Genomic DNA, 24,449 nt, shown 5'->3' with positions numbered 1-24,449 from the left:
AAAGAATAATTGTGAAGTAGTAGAGTTATAGACAGAAATGTAGGAAAGTTACAACAGAAACTTTCCTACATTTCTGTCTATAACTCTACTACTTCACAATTTCCCTGGGAGATAATTTTTAGCACAGATTATGCTCCACATGCCATTCTGTATCCACTTAAAACTTATTTTGTAACACAGATATATTAATTTACACAAGTTAACTGTTACAGCTACTTCGAGCATCATGTATGATTATGCAAATCAGATTGTGTCACCATTAAAAGAATTTCTCCAGTAGGGAAGTAAAACACAACTTACAACTACTTTGTGCTCAATTTATATAGAAAGACCACTCCATACCTATTTAGATATTTTTAAAATTAGGAGAGGCTTCAGTAAAATCTCTGTTAAATGCAAGCTGTTTCAGAGAAACCTCAAGGAGAGATATTTGTTTTTAATGAGTGCAAGTGTCAAAGTTTTACTCCTTTCACATACATTCAGAAAGCAAGAAGTATCGTAATTGTTCAATAAAAAGAAAGGACAATAATTATATTATAGTTGACAAATGGGGAAAGCATGTACCCATTCTTGCCAAGAGTTATCTTGCCAGCTGCTTAAAGCAAACATTATCCATTTTAATTCTTCCACAGTTCTGCAGTAATGGTGAACTACTGCTGAATTAAGACTGAGCTCGCCTCAGGTGGAAGCAGCCCTGCAGAGACCTGACTGATCCAGCCCATAGCTCACCAATCTGGTGATGATGTGACTGAGGCCAAGGCCTTGCCACGACTAATGTATACTATACCTCACTGCCCACAGTATCAGTCATTTCATAGAATCATGGAATCATTTTGACTGGAAAAGACTCTCAAGGTCATAGAGTCCAATCATTAACCTAACTAGCACTAAAGCGCGTCTCTAAGAACCTTAACTACATGTCTTTTAAACATCTCTGGGGATGGTGACTGAACCACTGCCCTGGGCAGTCTGTTCCAATGCCTGACAACCCTTTCTGTGAAGAAACTTTTCCTAATATCTGATCTAAACCTGCCCTGATGCAACTTGAAGCCTGTTGCTTGTTACCTGGAAGAAGAGACCAATACCCTCCATACTACTTTCAGGTAGGTGTAGAGAACAATAAGGTCTCCCCTCAGTCTCGTTTTCTCCAGTCTAAACAGCCCCAGTTCCTCAGCTGCTCTTCATAATACTTGTGCTCCAGATCCTTGACCAGCTTCATTGACCTTCTCTGAACTCACTCCAGCACCTCTATTCCTCCCATATAGCCCCTTCCCTGCTTTCAACCTCCTACACACTTCCTTTTAGTGTTTGAGGTCAGTCAGAATCACAATGTTAGGGATTGGAAGGGACCTCAAAAGATCATCTGGTCCAATCCCCCCGCCGGAACAGGAACACCTAGATGAGGCTACACAGGAATGCGTCCAGGCAGATTTTGAATGTCTCCAGAGAAGGAGACTCCACAACCTCCCTGGGCAGCCTGTTCCAGTGTTCTGCTACCCTTACTGAGGAAAAGTTTCTTCTCAAATTTAAGTGGAACCTCCATGTTCATTCATGTTGGCCTGTTACCATGCTTGCTCAACTTCCTGCACATGGGAATGGACCAATCTTGTGCTCTGAGGAAGCTATCTTAAAGATCAACCAGTTCTCCTGGGCTCCTTTGCCCCCCCATGGCAAACTAAAGAGACCAAGATCTGCCCTCCTGAAGTCCAGGTTTGTAATTCTGTTGATCTTGCTCACTCCTCTCAGGACCTTAAACTTTACACTTACCTAGTTTCTGCAGCCAAGACTGTCTCAGCTCCGAAATTTTTAACCAGTTTTTCTTGATTGTGAATAACAGGTCCAGAGTATCTCCTCAAATCATCCATCATCCATATTAAAAGGGGTTTTTATTTATACATTTTAGAAATCTTATAGATAGCTTGGTTCCAGTCACTTTAATCTTGATTAACGTCACCCATGAGTAACAAGGCTTGGGATTGTGAGGTTTTTTCCAAAATGAATAAAGAACCCTTTATCTGTCTCCTCTTCTTGATCAGTAGGTCTGTACACTGCTCCTTACTTGCAAGTTCTCTACTCGCTTATGACCTGCCCCAGTACAAAGATAGATGCAGTAAAGCAAGGCCTTTACACAGATCACAATCCCTCTTCCTCATTTTCTGCACTCTATTTCCTGAAGCGCCTCTATCCATCCATTGTAGCACTCCAGTCAGGAGAGCTGTCCCACCACACCTCCACACTCCTAGTGAGGTCATAGCTCTGAAACTAATTTGTCCTGCTTGTGCCCCACGCTATGTGCTTTTGTGTACAGGCATTTGAGATGGACCCCAAGTCAAGCTAGTCACATAGACACATCTGCTCTACCTCTTATGACCATGCCTCTTCAGGTTATGGTAACCTTCCATACCCAGTTTAACACTCTCCTCAGTAGATTAGCAAGCCTAGTTTGCAAAGACACTCTTAGTTACATTTGTTCCATCCCTTCTCAGTAGCCCTCATTCCTCTGGTCACAGAAGCCAAAGCCCTGTCCGCAACACAAGCGATAAGCTGGGTGTAGTCCACTTCTACCAAAGCTTTCTTCCTCCCTGTAAGGATTAGGAAGGCAAGACTAGAGCTCCATACCCTTCATTCTCGCCCCAGGACTTCTGCAGTCTCTCTTGATATGCTCCAGGATACCTCTGGAGTGGTACTGTTGGTACCCACAAAGAAGAGGTCCACATTAGAAGTCTGGACAAATCTTGTTAGTGCATCTGCAACAATCTCGGATCCTAGCACCTGCCAAACAACAAAACTCCCGAGACATCAGGTGGGGTTGAAGATATATGCCTTGATCATCCACAAGAGGAATCTCCAGTAAATATCTGTGACTGGTACCCATTGCTCCTGACACCTGGTACAGTGCTATTGCCGGGGTATGGGAACACCCATTACAGAACAGGGAAGCATAACAGCACATAAGATATTCTGGATGGCAAAAGTTGTCATCCCTTGGTGGTCAGGGATGACTCTTGTGACTGTTCAGTCAACTCTTGCTCAGATTTTGAGCAACATACAGCTCATGCTAAGGCCTGATGTATGCTGGGAGCAGCACCATTAGCTCAAAGCAAGGGCAACATGTAGGCAGGACACAATGGACAGGAAGAGACAAAGATCATTATGCAGCCATTATCACCCACAACTTGCTGTCTCCTGCAGCCAAAATTATTGTATATTGATTGTCTGGTAGCCTCTTCAGAATCCACTAATGAAAAGTGTATAGACGACCCAAACTGAGAGGTATAAATACATCACCTAATCTAAAAGATTTTTGAAGCTGATCCAACAGCAGACAGACTGCTAAGGCTTTTTCTGCTCCCTGGTGTGATAGAGGGGACACTCACACCATGACAGAAGAGGAAATGAGGAACACCTTTACTGTGGGCTAGAGTACCAAGAGACCCCCTTTATGACATCCCCTCCACCATTATTCTTCTGAGTACTGACTGACTCATGTTCTTTCTAAAGGCAGAGTCCAGATTATTATTATTCTGTTCTGCACTGATTATTAAGAATTTGATGTGATCTGCAGAGGGTCCAGGTGACTGATAAGTATAAGTAACTGCAACTTTAGGTAATAGGAAAGCTATCCTAATTACTAGAAATTCTGCGTAATGAAAAGCTACACTGATTATGAAAATCTTTCTATTATAATAAAGGTCTAATTATAACTATGAAGTTGTGTCCAGTTCTCATTCTACCAAGGATCCTTAAAAGAACCTGCATGTCCCCATAGTGTCAGTTAGTGTTGGCTGACATTATCACTCATTTTTTCCCCTTTTGTCTGGACACTAAGTTCACACTCTGCTGACTCTGATGGGTCTTGCTGATCCTCACCAACATCTAGAGTACTATACCAATTCTGAAATTGGACATCTGAAGCTGGAACAGATCTGTGATGACTTCTTGTTGCAAGAAGTCACAAGCTTCCAGCCTTCTCCATCTTCATAGTCTCCACCCACTTGGTCTCCAGCTGTCGCTCCTTCCTCACCTTGTGTAGCTTAGATCTCCTCTACCTCTTCCTCCTTAATCTGGAATCTCAGGCCTTGACCCTAGCACATCTCCCACAAGAGAGGCCACCACTGCCCTGACCTCCAGGGAGAGGCAGGAGCATCCTGCAGCACTAGACATGGATAGTGGGCTCCTCCCTCTGTAGCCAAGGACTCTGATGTGCTAATGATAGTCCTCTGGACTACTACTACATCTTAATGGTTGTCCATGGGCTGGAAAGTATGTCCTGCTGCATGTCCTATAAGCAGCTAGGAATACTGTCACCATCACTATCTCATGTTCTCATGAGGGACTTCAACTTACCGGAAGTCTGCTGGAAATACAATAGAGCAGAGAGGAAACAGTCCGGGAGGCTCCTGGAGTGTGTGAAAGACAACTTCCTGACATGGCTGGTCTATTTAGCTAGTCTAGTCAGAGAGTCTAGTTGGAGGCCTGTATCTAGTGGAGTCCCTCAAGGGTCTGTAGTGGGACCAGTACTATTCATCAGTGACTTGGATGAGGGAATAGAGTGCACTGTCAGCAAGTTCGCTGATGACACAAAACTGGGAGGAGTGGCTGATACTCCAGAAGGCTGTGCTGCCATCCAGTGAGACCTAGACAGGCAGGAGAGTTGGGCAGGGAAAAATTTAATGAAATATAACCAGGGCAAGTGTAGAATCTTGCATCTGAGCAAGAACAACTCCAGGCACCAGTATAAGTAGGGGAACAACATGTTGGAGAGCAATGTAGGGGAAAGGGACCCGGGAGCCCTGGTGGGCAGCAGGATGACCATGAGCCAGCACCATACCCTTGTGGCCAAGAATACCAATGGCATCCTTGGGTGTATTAGAAGGTGTGTGGTTAGTAGGTCAAGAGAGGTTCTCCTCCACCTCTACTCTGCCCTGGTGAGACTGCATCTGGAATACTGTGTCCAGTTCTGTGCCCCTCAGTTCAAGAAGGACAGGGAACTGCTTGAGAGAGTCCAGCACAGAGCCACAAAGATGATGGAGTGGAGCATCTCCCTTATGAGGAAAGGCTGAAGGAGCTGAGTCTCTTTAATTTGGAGAAGAGGAGACTGAGGGGTGACCTCATTAATGTTTATAAATATGTAAAGGGTGACTGTCACGAGGATGGAGCCAGGCTCCTCTCAGTGACAACCAATGTTAAGACAAGGGGCAATGGGTGCAAACTGGAACTTAAATATGAGAAGAAACTTCTTCACAGTGAGGGTGACAGAACACTGGAACAGGCTCCCCAGGGAGGTTGTGGAGTCTCCTCCTCTCAAGACATTCAAAACTCCCCTAGAGACATTCCTGTGTAACCTCATCTAGGTGTTCCTGCTCTGGCAGGGGGATTGGACTAGATGATCTTTGGAGGTCCCTTCCAATCCCTAACATTCTGTGATTCTGTGGCAGCTGGTCAGTGAGCCTACTAGGGAAGGTACTCCACTGGACTGGTTGTTTGTAAACAAAGAAGGACTTGTGGGCAATGTCATGGTCAGAGGCTGCCTTGGGCACAGCAATCGTGAAATGACAGTGTTATCGCATGACTTTACGAAAGGCAGGTCCTGCTTGACCAACCTGATCTCCTTCTATGACAAGGTGACCTTCTTACTTGATGAGGTAAAGATTGTGGGTATTGCATACCTAGACTTCAGTAAAGCCTTTGACACTGTTTCCCACTGACATTTCCACTGTTCATTTGTACAGAACAAGTTTCTAGAAAGATTATTTACAATTAGATTTTCATTCAGAGCTGTCCAGCCAAAATTCAGGAAAATCCACAAATTTTAATCAGATGAACTAAATTGACAGGACTATTGAAGTTGATAGTAAACACTCCAGCATGTTGTAAACTACAGGGTAAAAGCTTGCCTAACCTGAGCATTTAAAAGGGCAATCAAACTCACGTATACTAGGCTTTACAACTTCCTTTTCATATATAAAGCTTAATGCCAATGTTAAAAAAAAGAAGAAAAAAAAAGGAAAGAACATTATAGTTCTGACAGGCTTGAAACAAACAAAAAATAAAGACCAGACCACATTGTAATTATTCCCAGATAACCAGTGTTCTGGGATTCACATGGTGCTTTAAATGTATTTTAAGACATCTTTGCTTTAGTCTTTTGGCATTTCACACATCGTAGAACTGTTTAATAAGGTCCTAAATTTAATTACCATTTAATCTTTTTGATTTGGATACACTACTCGTTCATGAACATTTCTGTGTTCTAACCACACACTAGAGCTCTCCTTGAATTTTCCTGATCGTGCTGCTAGGTAGTACTACAATTCCTAAGAGAAGCAACGACAGTGCCACACAGTAATACACAGTAGAGCAATATTTGGCTGTTGCATAATCCTTGCTCCCACTCAGCTTGGCACAGTTGTTGCCTGTTGGATTTGTGGATTGTAATGGGAAGCAGGTGAATTCAACAACGCTGCAGTAGAAAAAGGGACAAGTACTACACTCCATCCACTAATCAGTAACATACCGTTACTCCAGATATAATCGGTGCTTTTCCTTCAATTAGTTTATATATTTCTTGAACTGCTTCCTCATCACTCTTGTCTTTAAATCGCTTCTTGGAGAGTTCTTGAAGAGCTTCCTTGAATTGCTCAAAAGTGATAGTTCTGGAAGACTTTCCCCTGTCAAAACACACAAAAATTGAAAGAAATTACCAGAGAGCATAACAAGCATTCTAAGAAGAGTAGAATTGTTTCAGCTTACTACAGTGAACAACAGAAAACCGCAACAGAACAGGAAGACCCATGCAGCCCACTTAAGGTGTCAAACAAAACATATCCCAGAAACATCAGTTTCTTTGTTATGTACATCAGTAGGGCAGCGCTTCAGAAACTTCGCTTGAGGAACATTCAGAAATAAAGAGGAAATAAAGGGACCTGGCCTTCTGTGAGAATGCTTGCAGGTCATCAAATCAAACACTGTCTCCTTTGAGTTGATCACTTGTAAAGCCTGCATGCATAAAAGACAAGAACTGAAGCATCTTCAGGGAGTTTTGTTATTTAATATTTTTTATTTCTCTTTGAATAACTGGTTCTCAAGTATTAATCATAGGTGACCATGTATTTACAGGTAAATGAAGAATAACACTATTGTGTAAAGCAAAATATTGAAAAGCATTTAAAAACTTGAAATTCCTCCTCTATTAACAACTGACAATTTTTAAAGTGATGCATTTAAATTCAGTATGTTTTTCTTCTTAGACCCTCACGTTCGTAAACATTCAAAGGTTCACAGAAAACACAATATAGCAGTCTGATAAACTCATAAACCCCGCAGAAATTCAGACCTGAAGACTTGCTGTTGTTTTCAATGATAAGAAGCCCAGATTTCCACACTAGTAAATTACTACTAAATTTAGTGGAGAAGATTTTGCTAAAACAGTGTACAGTGCAAAATCTGAGTGGGAAATCACACTTTACAAACAGCTATTTATAGTCACTCCTGCAGATCTCTTACATCCATCAGGCCGAAGGGTTCAGTTGATAAAATTCTTACAAAGAAACCCAGCATTCACCAGAGACGTGTTTAACTAAAAGGGGAGCCAATGCAAGTCTGTTTTCTAACATTTAAAAATATTCAGTTTAGATAGGAGACATTATAAAACCTTCAAAGTCATAGAAATATTTGAGAGTCCCTGTTCCTAGGAAACATGCTACTACATGAGTTTTGTTTGCCACTTAAGTATTTCTTTTTACATCAATTTAGAGAGCATTTCAAGCAAATCAGAAAAGTAACAAAAAAACCCAAACCAAAATAAAAATACCACCACACCCACACAACCCAGATCAGTCTTTTCAACAGTGACAGTTGTTTATACAGAAACAAACGATAGATGCAAGGATAAAGGAAACGCACTGGCAACAAAAATCTCAGGCTAGAAAAACTGCACAGAAATCTAATTTTAATTCAAGCATCACAAGAGCAACTGGGAAGACCAATTCATCTGTCTGTCTGTCTATCTATCTTCTCTCAGACAACTTGAGAGGTCAAATTTTCCTCAGCTAGAGGGTGCCTCCACTAACAAAACAGGGAAGGGAGATTTCTCAGTTCTAGACACCCACAGTTAGGATGTGACTCTGACTTCAATTAATTAAACATAAAATTAAATTTTATCCCAGGCTTTTAACACAAGGAGAAATCAGTTATTCACAACAAAATACACCACTAACAGAACCATTTACATACCATCTATTACTAGCATCCTTTTCAACACAGACCAACATGTAGCAAAGCCCTACATCCCTCACAGTTCCTATTTTACCCAGAAATAAACTTTATCTGCTTTTTGACAAAACTTTGCCATTTGCAATTATTTTTCTGCTTTAGGTGAAGCACATGCTGGGAGTATCTCAGGGAATTACCTAGTAAAAGACCATCATGACAATGGAAATGAAGAATATAATCCAGTATTTCATTAATCAGAAAGACACAAGGAATAAACTGCAATTAGTTAATTGGAATTTGTCCAGGATTTTCATTAATAGGATTAAAATCCCTCTTCTGATGAAACATATCCAATAACTTTTAACCAGCTCAAGTGGTCAGGACTTTATTTTGGTTTGCCTCTCATTTAGAAAAAGATGGCATTGGCAGTCACTGCAAATCTTCAGCATAACACCACACTACAGCCATTGTTCACTAGAGACGCAAAGCTAAGTCTAATATACAGACCTTTCCAATGCAATTTTCTGTAGCACATAGTTTACCTGAAATCTCTAATCAAGATTGCTAGAGTTTGGCTTGGATCATCAGTCAGGATCATCATACAGAGAATGACCACTTTCAGCAAAAACTGTTGAAGTTCATGTTGACTCCTTTTACTTTTACTAACATATGCAGAATTTTTGGTTCTGCACTTATCAAATAGAAAAGCATGACCTCCCCCCCCACCCCCCGTATTGAAAGGAAAACTACATAAATAATGGTGCCAAAAGGAACACAGAACATCCCCTCCCGGTCTAATACACAGCCATCCCTACCTCTCACATTTGACATTTTTCCTGTCACTGGAAAACAAAATAAGTTTGTTTTTTTTTTTCCCCTTCAACTTAAGGTGTAACATACATATAAGCAACATAGTATTGCTGCTGGACCCAAAACAAAAACGGCAGATATTCTTTACCAGCAAAAAACATTAGTTGGAGCGACACTAAAAGTAGGCTTGGGAGTAAAGGAGTTTTTGGAACTATATCCCAAGCAAAAGTTTCCTAGTAAAGCAGCTTTTGGTATGGCATGTATGCTGCACGTATGCCAGGTACCATAACATCTAAATGACCAAGTAGCCATGATACAACCCCTCCTGTCTCTGGAGGCAGGTCTCAAAGAGCAAAAGAGCTCAAAGAGCTCTGAGCAGCTGCTGTCAACATTGTTACTCAGCAGGACCACATGCTCCTACCCTGTCTTCCATCTGTATAGTCATTGGTTGAACGTAGAGGAGAAAAGAGACTCAACAGGTAGAAATGACAGAGGCAAAGTCTGTCAACAAACCCACATAGCTCTTGATTTACATCTTCTTAAGCTACATGATCAGTTGCCTCCAGGTCCACAAAAATGCCCTGCAGAGAACTCGGAGGTACTAGTGGATGAAAAATTGCACGAGCTGACAGTGTGCACTCACTGCCCAGAAAGCAGAGTCAAGAATAAAATTGCAAAATTTAGACATACAATGCAAAAAAACTTACAAATGCAATAGAGAACAGTTTCTTGGTTAAAAATGAACAATGTATGACTAATCCAAAGCAGAGACTTGTGTAAAAATCTGACAACTATAGCTGAAGAAAGAAGGGGGCAGGGGAAAGGAAAGATACCATAACACAATTCTGTCAGGTTATTTGCACTGTGTTATCCAATAGCTCTAAAGAAAGGTGGTTGTAAAAGAACCAATTAAGGAAACAAAACTTAAGGTATCACATCAGAGACTTCTGCCCAGTTAACAGGTAGAACTGGGATAACAAAATCAGACATCTGGATGTTGATACAAGCAGGACTAAGTTGGAAAATTGTTAGGAAAGTCAATATCCTTCCAGAAAACATCCCCAGAAGAATGATCCTAGGAAGAACATACAACAGAGATCTTCAGTTAAGGCAGTGGTCATTTCTGGAGCACAGGCACGTTTGAGTCCATGACTGTTTACCAGAAGTGGATTCTCTTGAGGGAAAGATTAGGGCTGACAAAGAAGACGTTCAGATGACTTTGACAATTAGTCTATAACTTCTACAACCTTGACCAAGTCAGATATAAGGACCTGGACTGAATGACTTTATATACCCCACAATCACAAGGCAATGCCACCACCAGTTTCCTCATCATTCCAGGAGTGTAAAGCAACTAGAGAGGCATCATGCAAAACACACTGCAAAATGGTCTCTTGATATCACAGAGATAGCCATGACTTGTAGAAACCTTTTGGGAGTCATGGAATGGGCAGCAAGGGCAGAAGAACACACATCATTCGCTTAGGAACTGAGGCTGGAAATGCCAGTTTCCTCCAGGTACTTTTCTTCTCATTACTGAGCAAGGGTAAAGCAGAGTGCACATAGTTCATGCTAAGTATCTGAAACTATGACAGCTCATGAACTGCCACACTTTGAAAATCTGAAGCAAGTGACTGGCTTCATCAGCTCTCTACACCAGAAGTAAATATCTTTACCAGGCTTTATTTTAACCTAAATATTTTAGGCTTCTGTCATGAAAACTCTCCTCTCTTATATTTGAATTTAACCTTTTCCTCCCCTTGACTTTATTTTAGGTAGCATTTCCTTCCTGTGTGCTTCACTCACAGTGAAAATTCATTTTTGTATTGGGAAGGGAATGAAGAGGGGGACTGGAGAACAAAAATGACTTGGCAAAAACATGTAGTAGGTAGAAGCCTCCAAAGGAAAGCAAACCCCAGAATGAGTTGCAGGGGTTAAAGACATTAATGGGAGTTAAGGCGGATATGGAAAAGAAAAAGTTCACACAGAAATTAGGTCTGATGGTTATATAGGGCTTAGGAGAAGAAATAAAATCAGCTTAGAAAGAGTAGTAGAATCGGAATCTACTCATTTGGAGGTTTGTTTGTTTGTTTTTTCCCCAGTTAGAGAGCAAAAATAATGTTACATCTGGATATTTAAGAATAAAAACCCATGTAATGGTTAGCTACTGATAAAAAGCTGTAAAGGAAGTATTTGGAAAATTCTGTGAAGCATAAAGAAAGCACATGCCTCAACATACGTTGAAGAAATCTGCAAATACATTTCTCATGACAGGTATGTGCCTGAGTTTGAAAAGACGTAGAAACATGTGCTACCAAGTAGTCTGGGAGGACTTCAACTTTTCCTTGTTAACTGGTATCATACGAAGTATATATCTGGCTGTCAATCCCCTGGACTTTACACAAAGAATGTAATAACATACACAGAAAATGGATAAAAGCGCTTTTATCCTTAGAATACTGTCTACTTCTGTAAAAGAATCCAATAAATGACATGCAACTTACAGAGCATGTTGCTCAGTAACATAAAAATCTACCTTTTGGGTACATGAAGGACTAGCACTCTTTGTCAGCACAACTCAGGTAGAAATTAGACATTAAAGGACATGGCAAGGGTGAGTGACAGTAGCAGAGCAGTTAGCCAGAGTACAGAAATATGTAAGAAATGGTCACCAAAACAAGAGAGGCTGCAGACAGGTCTTAGACCCAAATGATAGGGGACAAACCAGTGGTGACATAAGAAGATGGTTGCTTCAGAATCAGGCTTCTGCAGATATGCTGTTTTCTTCTCCAGAGAGCTCAATTTATTTGCCATTCTCTTTGGTTCTTGTCATCTTGAGGATATGCACTAGGCTGGGCACACATACACAGATCATAGGGCAAGGGAGCAGAAACTGTTAAGCACAGTGTAACAACCTAATACAGTTCACAGCTGCCAGGGACACTGCTGAGCTCATCCAAAATATGAAAATCCAAGAGGATGATGTCATAGCGTTCATTAAGTCAGCATCATATCAATAAATGAAAGCAGTTCAGGACAGCTGGAGATTTACTAACAGTTCTCAATAGCTAAATCATTCTATCAGTCTTCACCAGGCTGTGATGAGCTTACTACACAAGGTAGTGATAAGAAGCTACTTTCTTATAATACTACTTAGCTTTTTATCTTTCAGAGAGATGATGAAGTCAATACAGTCACTACAGTTTCAAAAGCTCTTTCTGCTGTTGAAGTGCACAGGCTTATGGCAAAGGCAATACAGCTGGAAGGACAGGGCAGAGAACTAACATCACTCATATTTTCTCTGCCATTTAAAGCAGTGCAAATGAACTAATTGCTTGATAACTCAGGGAAAGAAAAGTAGGAAACACAGATAAGGCATCCTTCTGGAGCTCACCAGCAACCCCATATGAGCTGACACATCTCATTCATGTCCCAGAAAAAAAACCCCAACAGCTATGTTTATTTTGATACATCCTCCCCAGCTGTATGAAAATATTCGGTTAAAAAGAAGACCAGTCTACATGGAACAAAACAATGTCCAACACAAACACTACTGAAAAGAAGCAAGTATACTGTCACAAGCCATGACTGTGGGCAAGGCCAATGCTGCATGGCCAAGCATTCTCTAAGCAAAAGTGAAAGCATTTCATCACAAGCAGTTAATCCACAGAAACTATACTAAATGGTTTCTAAGTATGAAAAGATTCTCAAGGACAGCTTTCAGATTATCAGCTATTTTCCAGGACTTCTGTTATATTACTAACCTGAATTTGTATAAATACCTGATGGTCAGCAATAGGAAAAGAGACATAACCAAATGAATTTTCATGTTAGCATCCAGTCCCATCAGACTTTTGTTAGCCCATAACCTTCCTTACTGCTCTCTTTTCACATGCAGTATCTATGCTTTGATTATGTTCTCACTCAAGAAAAACAACTTATTTGGTGAGACCACTTAACAAAGAACAGGATGTGGCATTTGATGGAGGAAAGTAAATGGAAATTGCCACAGTAGAAATCAAAGAGTTACATAAGACAGTGGTATTTCTATTAATGAGGATCAGAACAGAAAAGTTCAGTAGCTTACCATGGACAAGATATTGTACAAATGCATTATAAGACATCTTACTTGATTCAGACACATTCAAACACAACTCCGAAAGGTCAAAGATCAATGGCAATATTAAATAGGACTTAATGGTAAGACCTTAACTCATCAAGTCTCAAGCTATTGGAGCTTAAAATATACTTTCAGTAAGAAGTGGACCTTGAAATTAAACTACTGCACAATGAACAGAATAATGATGAAAGAAAGGCTGTGGATATTGTCTACTTAGACTTCAGTAAAGCCTTTGACAATGTTTCCCATGGCATTTTCCTGGAGAAACTGGCTACTCATGGCTTGGATGGGTGTACTTTTTGCTGGGTAAAAAAACTGGCTGGATGGCGGAGACCAAAGAGTTGTGGTGAACAGAGCCAAATCCAGTTGGCATCCAGTCGCAAGTGGTGTTTCCCAGTGCTCAGTATTGGGGCCAGTTCTGTTTAATCTCTTTATCAATGATATGGATGATGGGATTGAGTGCACCCTCAGTATGTTTACAGACAACACCAGTTGGGTGGGAGTGTTGGTCTGTTGGAGGGTAGGAAGGCTCTACAGAGGGATCTGGACCAGGTGGATTGATGGGCTTAAGCCAATTTTTGATGTTTAACAAGGGCAAATGCCAGGTCCTGCACTTGGATCACAACAACCCCAGGCACCACTACAGGCTTGGGGAAGAGTAGTTGGAAAACTGCCTGGCAGAAAGGGATCTAGGGAAGTTGATTGACAGCTGGCTGAATATGAGCCAGCAGTGTGCCCAGGTGGCCAAGAAGGCCAACATTGTCCTGGCTTATATTAGGAATAGTGTGGCAAGCAGGACTAGGGAAGTGATCGTCCCACTGTACTTGGCACTGGTGAGGCCCCACCTTGAATACTGTGTTCAGTTTTGGGCCCCTCACTGTAAGAAAGACATTGAGGTACTGGAGAGAGTTCAGAGAAGGGCACCGAGGCTTGTGAAGGGTCTGGAGCACAAGTCTGATGAGGAGCGGCTGAGGGAACTAAGGCTGTTTAACCTGATGAAAAGGAGTCTGAGGGGAAAACTTATCACTTTCTGCAACTACCTGAAAGGATGTTGTACCATGGAGAGTGTTGGTCTTTTCTCCCAAGTAACAAGTGATAGGATGAGAGGAATGGCTTCAAGTTGCACCAGGGGAGGTTTAGATTGGGTATTAGGAAAAATTTGTTCACGGAAAGAGTTGTCAGACATTGGAACAGGCTGCCTAGTGAAGTTGTTGAGTCACCTCCCCAGAGATGTTCAAGAGATGTGTAGATACGGTTCCTAAGGAGATGGTTTAGTGGTGGACTTGGCAGCACTAGGTCAACAGTTGGACTCTATGATCTTAAAGGCCTTTTCCAACCCAAAATATTCAATGATTCTATGAATAGCTAGATCCAACTCATTACACAACAGAAGCGAGGATCCAAGCTTCCTTCTAGCAACCTATAATCCAAAAGTATTTCTCCTCTCAGTTTTTCCTTAAAATTACACTTAAAAAAAAGAAAAACAAAAAACCCCAAACAAAAACCAAATCAAAACACAAAACACCACCCCCCCAAAAAAAACCCACCACAAACAACAAAATCCAAAAAACAACACAACCAACCAAACTTATGTGCTAACTTTTCTAAAATTTTTCTTTTTTTTTTTCTCCTTGGATTTTGTGATGTTTCAGCAAAATCCTAGATCCAGATTTTTCCAGTATTTAATTTATGAAGCCTTTTTAATTCCCAGGCAGTATCTTTATAGCTACCAAAATGTCAATTTCACCTATGTTGGGCCAATCCACATCAGAGCATCAAGAAATGAGCAATGCAAGATGGTGGCTAGACAAAGGCAATATATTGCAGGGACATGGTTTAAAGTTGCTACAAAGACCAAGTAAAACTAAAAGTGCAATTTTAACATTTCATTGCTTGTTCCTATATGGAAAGATGTCTGGAACACTCTGTCCCAGTGGGGCCTCTGACAAAACACCCATCCTAATTCAGAAGTTACACTGTTCAGTATAAAGAAAAAAAGTCACCAACTAAATAAAAAGGGAAAGGAATGGAAAAAGCAACCTTTAATTCAGGTAAAAAATATTCATTCTATTATTCAGACACTGCAGCTGTTTGTTAATGGCCCTACTGCCAAGCCACAGCAAGTTTATTCATATTTCATGGCGAAGAAATTTAGAAAGCACTAGCTGATAACTGTATGCAGCTCCCCTCCAGCTCAAGGACATTCTCCCTTAACCCTCTAAATATTTTTTTTCCAGTTACATACTGGTTTGGGGTTTTTTGGAGAGAAAAATATAGTACTATTTAATACTATACATAAGAAGTATCTTTGCATAGCTATTTCTGAAACATAATTTAAACATTAAGCATCATGGCTTGAGGTATTTGAGGACTGTGATAGCAGCTCATTGCTTCCAAAAATGCTACTACAGAAGCCAGAACATCAGTCTCATCCAAACCACAGTGGGACTTTCTTTTAGAGGAAAACCAACAGATTTTTATCAGACTGTCCCAATAAGAGAATATAATTGTCAGACGGTTTTACAACAGCAACATTCCAGTTTTTGAAAGGATTTTGCAGGGTTGGAATTTTTTCCATGTCAAATATAATAATCTTTTCACATATAAGCGTGAAAGCAATTTCTGAACGCAGTGACAGCTAAATGATAGTGAACTCTTCTGAGAGGTCAGATGCATTCAGGTAAGTAAAAACATGTGTGGATGTGGTAGGGATTATTTCACTGATCCTGCAGACAGGGACGAAACACAGATGTATACCTATCTGCTAAGATTTTCTGATGGTAATATGAGAAGGTAGCAGCATTAAAAATAGACAGCTGGTGTTAACTGAGAACACAAGCTCAGTCTGTGAGAATCATTGCCCATGGATAGAGATACAAAAGTCTGAAATCAAGAATGACACACCAAGTGAAAGAAGAAAAACTAACTACGATGGCAGTCCATATCCAGAGGCCACATGCAGAGAAACCCAAAAGACATCTGTTTGTCATAACCAAGGCCAAGGACCAAATCATAGTCTTCAAGCAAGGAGACTCTGGACTGCAGATACACACACAGCTGAAATATCACATTTTCTCTTTCAAGCAAAACAAGACGGATAACCTAAATAACAAAGAAACTGCATGTGCCTCCCTTTCTGGAAGATTACCATCCCGCATGAAAGGGACAATTGGATGGTCACAGGAAAGCTCTGAATATGCAGATGGTCACCAATGTTCCCATTCTCTGTGTTCCTTGTATGGGAGATTTAAATTTGTGTTAAAACTCCAACATTCTCAACAATGTCTTGCTCCCCGTATCCTTCTTACCTTCTTGTCTTGTGAAACAGCAGTTAAAGACTTGAAATTACTAACGTAATTGTCTGCATTGCCAGCAGTCATTCTCATTTTACAAAATAAAAAGACAGAAAAACAGGCAGACTGTGGCCAAACAGTCTCTCAAACAGCAAGAGTAGAACAACACTTGAAAAGAGATCCACTTGAAGAGAACTGTACTAATTTAAAAAAGGAAAATAGGAATCATAATAGTTGTTTGATGTGCAAAATATTCCTCCTAATCTCTGTCCACAAATAAAGAAAAGCACACACAGAGATGTATACAATTGACATTTCAACACTTTAAATCATGTTCTTGCTTTGGGTACAGCATGTTCAATCAGCTACAAACCTGCAGAAACACCAAGTTACTTCAACCACAAACAAAGTTAGTTCACTCAAAAAACTGAATGCACACAAATTTGTGGAAGAAGTACTTTTCCATCATTCAGAAAAAAAAAAAAAAAAAAGGAGGGGTGGAGGAGCAAAAACAAACAAGAGAAAAACAAACAAACAAAAAACAAAACAAAAAACCAAAACAAAACACAACAAACCAAAATCCCCAAAAAACCCACCAAAAAGCCCCAAACAAAAAAAAAAAAAAAAAAGAAAAAAACCCAACCCAGCCATCCAAGCAACAAAACCCCCCCAAAAAACACCAACCAAAAAAAAACCACCAAACCCCAAAACAAAAAAAAACACCAAACCACAAAAAAACCTCCAAAAAACCCCAACCAACCAGCCAGACAGGAGGCAGGAAACAGAACAGAAAATCTATGAGTCCAATATAATTCTTGCTGATAGGAAAAACTAGGAGGTAAACTGAACTTGAACAAGTATTGTAAGATTTTTTTAAAAAATGTCCAGTCTTACATTTTTTTTTTAAAACCTTCTTCACATGACAGAACAAACTAAAACATAAAAGTACTCCAGATACCAAATCCAAGTTTTCAGAAATAATGTCTAAATAAGCTCTTGTTCTTATTTGGTAGACATACTTTCTAGTTTGGATCATATACAAGTCATCTAGAACAATATCCACATAAATGAAGGTTTTTAAGCAGTTTTAACTGGTGAACATTGTATTTTTGAAATCACGTACACAAAATTGTAACCCACTCAGAAATCATGTTGAAAATTAACTCTCGAAGGTAGAGTATTGAAGACAATGTCAGAAAACATATTTGACATCAAGAGCACAGTTCTGCTCAGTTCACCTTTTGCAATAGTTTCAATATACTCTTACCACAGTGAATGAACACTGGAACACCAAACACATTGAATTTTTCTCATACCACATAATAAAATGCTTTCAAGTGAACCTGAAACCAAAGCATAGTGAAAAACAGTTCAAAAACTAACAAGCCAACATTTTCAGGGGGCTGATGCTACAACCAGGTGACAAGAAACCAAAAAACCCAGCAAATCCAAATGACAACCATAAACTAAGGGTGCAACACTACTATAAGGTTGCAACATTACCATAAAGCGATGATGTACAAAACTATTAGAGAAGTTACATTTCTCTGCTCACTCAAGCATCAATGTCATGTCCAGAAAAATCTTACTGTTTTTTGCAGAACGGGCACTGAAATAACTTCCATGAGACTGCACAGAGTGATAAGCAGTTTCTAACTACTGGGAAGTCCAAGACACTTCATGTAGAAGCTGAAAAGGCTCACATTCTGCTAACTCTTGTAGATGGTCTTAAAACATTATTGCTCATGTGTGTCATAGAGGTGTAAATAAATTGAGGGGTAAATACTTGCTTTTCTGTTATACATGCATTTTAGTCAAGTACCAGTTCTGGACTGTTTCCCTCCTTATTACTTTCTCCAGCAGCAAATTTCTCTTTCCTATAGAAACAAAACTGGGGGCTGGGGTAGCTGTCCATGTGGATGGGAAGTCTTCAGGCCAAATTATACACCAGCATAAACTACGTAAAACTTGCATATGAGAAAGGTGGCACCTCATTTCTTCCACAGATCTACTAGTCTAAAGACAATTCCATATCTAAGTTATTGCCAATGCAGAGAATATTATTAAATAAGTTCCTCTGCTATGCCTCTATCATTTCTCCTTACAATATCTTGTGGAGATATGTACCTTTACATAGCTTAGGGAAAAAGTAGCTAATGCATCTGCCTACTTATTTACTTTATATACCTTAAGAGGCACCTCTATGCTTTTCCCATCCCAACACAAAGTTGCAGTAATTGAAAAGGCAACCATCAACCTGAATCAAGATTCCCCTACTAATCATAATAAGGAACATCTGCAGGAAGTACAATACACCTTGCAAATGGTAAGTGAGCCGAGATCTAAATAATTCAATGTAGGCAAAGCAAAAATTGAAGACGGGAAAAAAAACCAACCAAAACAAAAAACAAACAGTGGGTTTGCAAACCACAGAGTTCTATCAATTTCCTGATAAAAATACTAAATGAAAGCTAAAAATCCCAAGGTAAGTCTATCAAAGTCTGCCAAACAAGTATTTACAATAAAGCTACACCCAGCTTCAGAAATAAGCCATTTCAATTCTGAAGCAGTCCTCCTCGGGGTGAGAGATATTGATCCTCTCTCCGTGTCCAAAGAGGCAAATGTATTTTATTAATGGAAGTATCGGTTGTACCACAGAATCTGTAGAACAGTCCATGCCAATGATGTCTTGGCACTTAGTGAAAGCTATAAATAGACAGTGACCCAGTCTCCTCCCCTGGACTGAAGGTTTGTTTATCAGTATTTACAGTGCTGACTCATGTGCACCTGAAACCAATCCAAAAGAAATGCAGAAAGTTACTATAGTTGATACCAATACAGATATTCTCTCATTCACATCACACTTCTCTCAATTTAAAGCACTAGCTGTATTTAAAAGATCCAAAAGTTTACAATAAACAGATGTCTACCTCCAAGATGTTGGAATGAATTGTGAAAGCAGAGAGGAGACTATGAAAGAAGAAGTGTACGTTCTTCTGGAAATCTGTAACTTCAGATCAACGGTTACTGAAGGAAGGTACCAAGCCAGTGCTGGGAAAGATTCTGACAATTTTGGAGATGTCTAACATAACTTTGGTGACTGAACTAAGGAAGCAGATACAATTACCGAACTACAAGTGAAAATTTCTGCCAAATTTAGCCTGTCTCCTACATCTGGTGCAAAGTCCATCAGGGCACAGGACCTGCTAGGATTAAACTGAAGCAGTCCTTAGGTCAGTCCAGTTGAACAACGTTGCTGTGATCAGATACCAGTGAATAGTCAACAGCATTTAATAACCTCAAAATACCTTAAGCTTTTCCTTAAAAACAAACAAAAAACCAGGAAAAAACCTCACTAGCTAAAAAGCCATACCAAATATCAGAAACCTTCTTGAAGATTAATACAAACTCCTCCTAAATGCATCTTATTTTCATTCTCTGTAAGGTCACAAGTCTTCAACTTTTGAACACAAACTGCTAAATATGTGCTGTCCTCTTGACTTCTGCTTTGTATAAAGAGCACTTTCTGTTCCATTTTCAAACAGGAATTACTACATTCTTACATTAGCAATACCTAGCAGCTCTTAGTTACTTATATTAAGAAAATAAGGCTTCTCATTTTTTTTTCCCTGAATTACTATCTCAATTCTGAAGCTGATGTTTGCTTCAAAGCCACTGATTTTACCAGCTGAACCAAAGAAGTCAAGTATTGCTCACAACTGTCATTTGCTGACGATATGGTATTTTGGTGCAAGAAGGATATTCAATGCAATAATACCCATTCCTACAACATTTGGTACAGGAGTGTAAGTGTTCTAAATTGTGGCCAGTTAATGGTGCAATTACTATTAGAATTCTCTGCTCTTATTGCAGTGAATATGTCATAAGATTGTCCTACCTACCAGATTCTTATTTCTCATTTATTTGCAATATAAAAATCTTTTGAATGAGGGTTGTTGATGAATTTCTTGTGGGAGCTAATTCAACATCTGGTCTCTCACATGCCACTAGCACTGCCTGTAGGGCAGATTGCTGTTCATAAGCAAGTAAGCATATCCTCATAGCCTATACAGCAAAACTGCAAACTGACTCTTGCAGGAAAATAGAATGACATAAAACCAACAGATTAAGACAATGCCATGTACATATACACTGCTAAGGTCTACATCGTGCACAGCATATACCAGCCTGTGCAGCTCTGCTGTAGAAACCCCTCATAACAAGCAACAGACAAACATCTTTGCATGGTTACATGCTCATCATTTTTATTACAAAACATCTATATTCTGTATGTTTATACAAGTAGTTAATTTAAAACTAGCTTAAGTACTTCATGCATGTATCTATAGTTAACTTCTTACAGTAAAGATAGCAAAACCAGGAGGAGCTCAATAGCAACTGGTTCGAGCTAATGCTCTGCTTCAATTACTAAAGAAAGTCTGACAGGGTGGAAAATAACCAAAGCAAGCTTTATGCATTCCTGAACACGTTATCCTACACCTATATAAGTCAACAAAGCCCTGAGAAAGCACAGCTACAAAAACTAATGTATTTTTGTGCCTTTCTACCCTGCAGCAGAAGTAGGTTGTCCACCACCCCTTTGAGGCATCAGAAGTCAAATCCTCTCACTCTTCAAAATTCCAAAAAGCCTCACAGATTTTTAAGCAGAGCTCGATGAAGATGACAAGCAGAAATGCTGGCCAGAATTCTGAGTACACACAAATCAGGCAAATTTTAAGTGCTTCATTTTCTTAAAAAACAGCATATGACAATTAACAACACTTTTGAGAGGTCAGTCAATACTATAACTCCTTTAGCATCATCACATATGTTGAAGAAGCTGTGTTGTTAAGCAAATGACTTCTTCCAAGATTAAGAGATTACACTTGTAGCAAGCACAGGAAACTAATCTACAGTTAGGATAAGTCATTTGGATAACTGTCTCCAGAAAGCACATCTTGTCATCTTCTTCATCTCAAGGCTTTGACAAGCAGAGTTGAAACACTTGCAAAAAGTGCAAATGTCATGGTGGATAACATCAAGTCAGTGTCCCTAACATTAAAGAAATCTAGTTCTCTATGGGTAGCCCTTAAGTCTGATAGCTCTTACGTACTTTTACTGTTTACCTCAGGTGACTGTCACTTCACTGTCCATCTGCACTATGCCATTCATAGATTAGTACTTAAAGACATAGAACTAAAACTTAAGGAAGCCAATGACTGGGTGGCACAGTGTAGCATCTACCAGGGCAGTAAAATGAACAATCTCCCAAGCACGCATGAGATACTGTGCTGTTGTTCACAGAACACAGGACTAAATCAAAAAATGAATTATTAAAATCAGACAAACTGTTCCAAATGGCCAAAGTTGGCTGAAGTTGCAGTCAGCTGGATTTGCAGCTCAAACTCAAAACCAGGCCGTTAGTTTAACAAGTAGAGTTCAACTTATCAGTACAGCAGGAAAACAGCTAGCTTCTGTAACTGACTTCTCAATACCCTCAGTATCTATAGCTTTCTTCATCAGGCTAGATGAAACCCAATAGGTCACAGTCTGTTGCCTAAAAATTTTTTAAAAATTAAAAAAAAAAAAAAAAAAATCAAGCTAGTTCTGTGCAGTTCAGTTCAACAGCTTTCCCAGCTATGCCATCCACTTATCCACTTAAGCACAATGTAAAGCTCTCCCATTACTCTCATGTGAGGTGAAGTGATGAAAGCAAAGCAAACTGTCTGGAAAAGGAAACCACACTTTCAGCTTTTCTGTAAAAGTAAGGAAATAATTTTTATTTCTTTTTACTACAAAAGCTTAGTGCTATTTGTGTTGTCTTAATAAAGAATGAGCTGCTGAAACACATGGTAAATGTATTGGTCCTCTCAATGAACTACTACACTGAATACTTTTCACTGTTCATTTTAAACCAGTACCAGGACCTACTGGGAGCAAAAACTGTTTAATCAGATTATAGTCATTACTCTCAGATTTACATTCACATCACTCATTATCTTTAACTATTAGCACAAAAAAAATGTCCTAAACCTCAGATCACAGACAGTTCATAACCATTTTTCTCTGACATGTATTTCCAATACAATGCTTAAAAATATCAAAATTCTTTATTTTTGTATATACACAAGAATATAATCTAATAGAGTGGCTATGAGCTACCATATTTGGTATACATTTTCTTTCATTATAGTTACCTTTCAGTACCTTGCCCTATTGTTTCCTTATATTTGAAATCTCTCAACTTAAAAAGCACTTCAGATGAAAAAGTAAGACCCTACAAATGTCAAGGCACTCACTTTTTCTTTGTCTATCCATAGGCTCTTTTAAGAATACCAACTCACCTGTTAATTTCTTTTGCAAAATAAACAAAAACAACAAAAACCCCTACAAACACTCAAAACATTCTCCCTAGACACCCTCATGTAGAGCTGTAAACACTAATCAATGCATACTGTTAGCAAACCTGTGAAACCTTGCATCGACACGCTGCCAAATGAGAACAGTATGCAATATGGTATTTAGCACACAAGAGCACACTGATATCCCCTTGGAATACAAGTGTTCCAGGCATCTATTTCCATACAGCCTTCATCACAGGAAGAAAATGTAAATAGTAATCTTTCTTCCAAATTTAAGCTACCTGTTTCATTTTGAGACATCGGAAGACTAAGCATAAGGAGTATCAAAATAGGGTTCACCATGTTCCCCTAGTGCCAGTTCCCCTTGGTGGGCAGCAGTATATATACACATGGAAGCAACTGGACAAGATGATAAACAGTGCAGTTACCACTTTTCATCCACCCCATACCACAGAGCCTCGCTCTTCAAAAAATGAACACACAACAACTTTGTGTGAAATACAGACTGCATGTGATGATGAGTAAGTGCTGCCTACCCTCTCCTCTATGATCCTCCTGTCAGTAGCCTCTTGTATTACTTCCACACTTCCCTGGGTCAGATAAACTCTCCATTCTCAGCACCGTCAGTTCCATTCAGAAGCTTAACAAACACTACCCCACACTGAATAACAAACACCTCAGATATGAAGAAGATAAATCCGGGGTTAATTGGTACTGAACTGGGAAGCACAATAAGCATATCTGGAGATCTTGTATAACAGAGTTAGATTCCAAACAATAAGCACAGACCTATCTTGTTTTCTCATGCTGATTCTTTGGTTGTGGTGTAATGAACTATACCATCATGCTATAGTATCACTGTGTATACATTGTTAGCTAAAACAAAAACAATTTATCCTTGTGCATACTTCTATAACTATATATGCTATGTAAAGGATGCGACTGGTAGCTTTTAAAGAAAAACACAGCCAGTGACAGCACAGCAACTGCTCCTCTCATCAGCTTATTTTCTTGAACACTATTTTCAACTGAGGGGCACAGAAAACAACTGGGCAATGAAGCAAGTGCTGTCATATGTCACGAGAGTCACAGCCTGATGTCAAAGATCACCACTGTTCTGCAGCTGCTGGTGCCCATGATCACAAATTGCACTAAGTGGTACAATGCTCTGCTGTATCAGCAGAGACAAAGAGATGAACAGCACTAACTGTCTTACCAGATGATGAAAGAAAAAAATTAGGTTTCAATTGTGTTTTTTCAGTTTAGCGTGCACACAGGCACACAAGAAAATGATAAGCAACTGCAATAAAGCCAGAAAGCAGTAAGTAACAGCACTTTTAATTAATCAGGGTGATGACTTTCAAAGAAGTGGCTTCTGGTAATACCACTTGGGTTTCCTAACGCTGCAAGCCCAAACTCATATATAGCATCTAAAACTTCTAGCCAACTAGTAGTCTAACTAGAGCTAGACCAAAACACAGGAAGAAGGTGCATTGTATATGACATTGCTCCCAGGAACAATTTCAAATTAATAACTTAAACCTGCCTGGCCCAGATCTAATTCCATCAAGATAAGACCCAGTGCCCAGCCTTAAGGGGCAGATCAGGTGTTGCACACTCAGTCTTGACAAGTGACCCTTTCTCTTCCTC

At 39.6% G+C, this 24,449-nt stretch overlaps 1 protein-coding gene across 3 annotated transcripts in view; it reads right to left on the bottom strand.

The window, feature by feature from the left end:
* TPPP (tubulin polymerization promoting protein) overlaps positions 1 to 24,449 on the bottom strand; it is a 62,889-nt gene that overhangs the window by 15,574 nt on the left and 22,866 nt on the right. For all 3 annotated transcript variants that reach the window (XM_071804667.1, XM_071804668.1, XM_071804669.1), the window contains one exon: positions 6,518 to 6,671. In XM_071804667.1, coding sequence (XP_071660768.1) covers positions 6,518 to 6,671 — 154 coding nt within the window. The remainder of the gene's footprint in view (positions 1 to 6,517; positions 6,672 to 24,449) is intronic.

Source organism: Patagioenas fasciata, chromosome 2 (genome assembly GCF_037038585.1).
Source record: "Patagioenas fasciata isolate bPatFas1 chromosome 2, bPatFas1.hap1, whole genome shotgun sequence".
Lineage (NCBI taxonomy): Eukaryota > Metazoa > Chordata > Aves > Columbiformes > Columbidae > Patagioenas > Patagioenas fasciata.
Note: the sequence above shows the minus strand (reverse complement) of the source record. Positions and strands in the feature narration are given on the sequence as shown.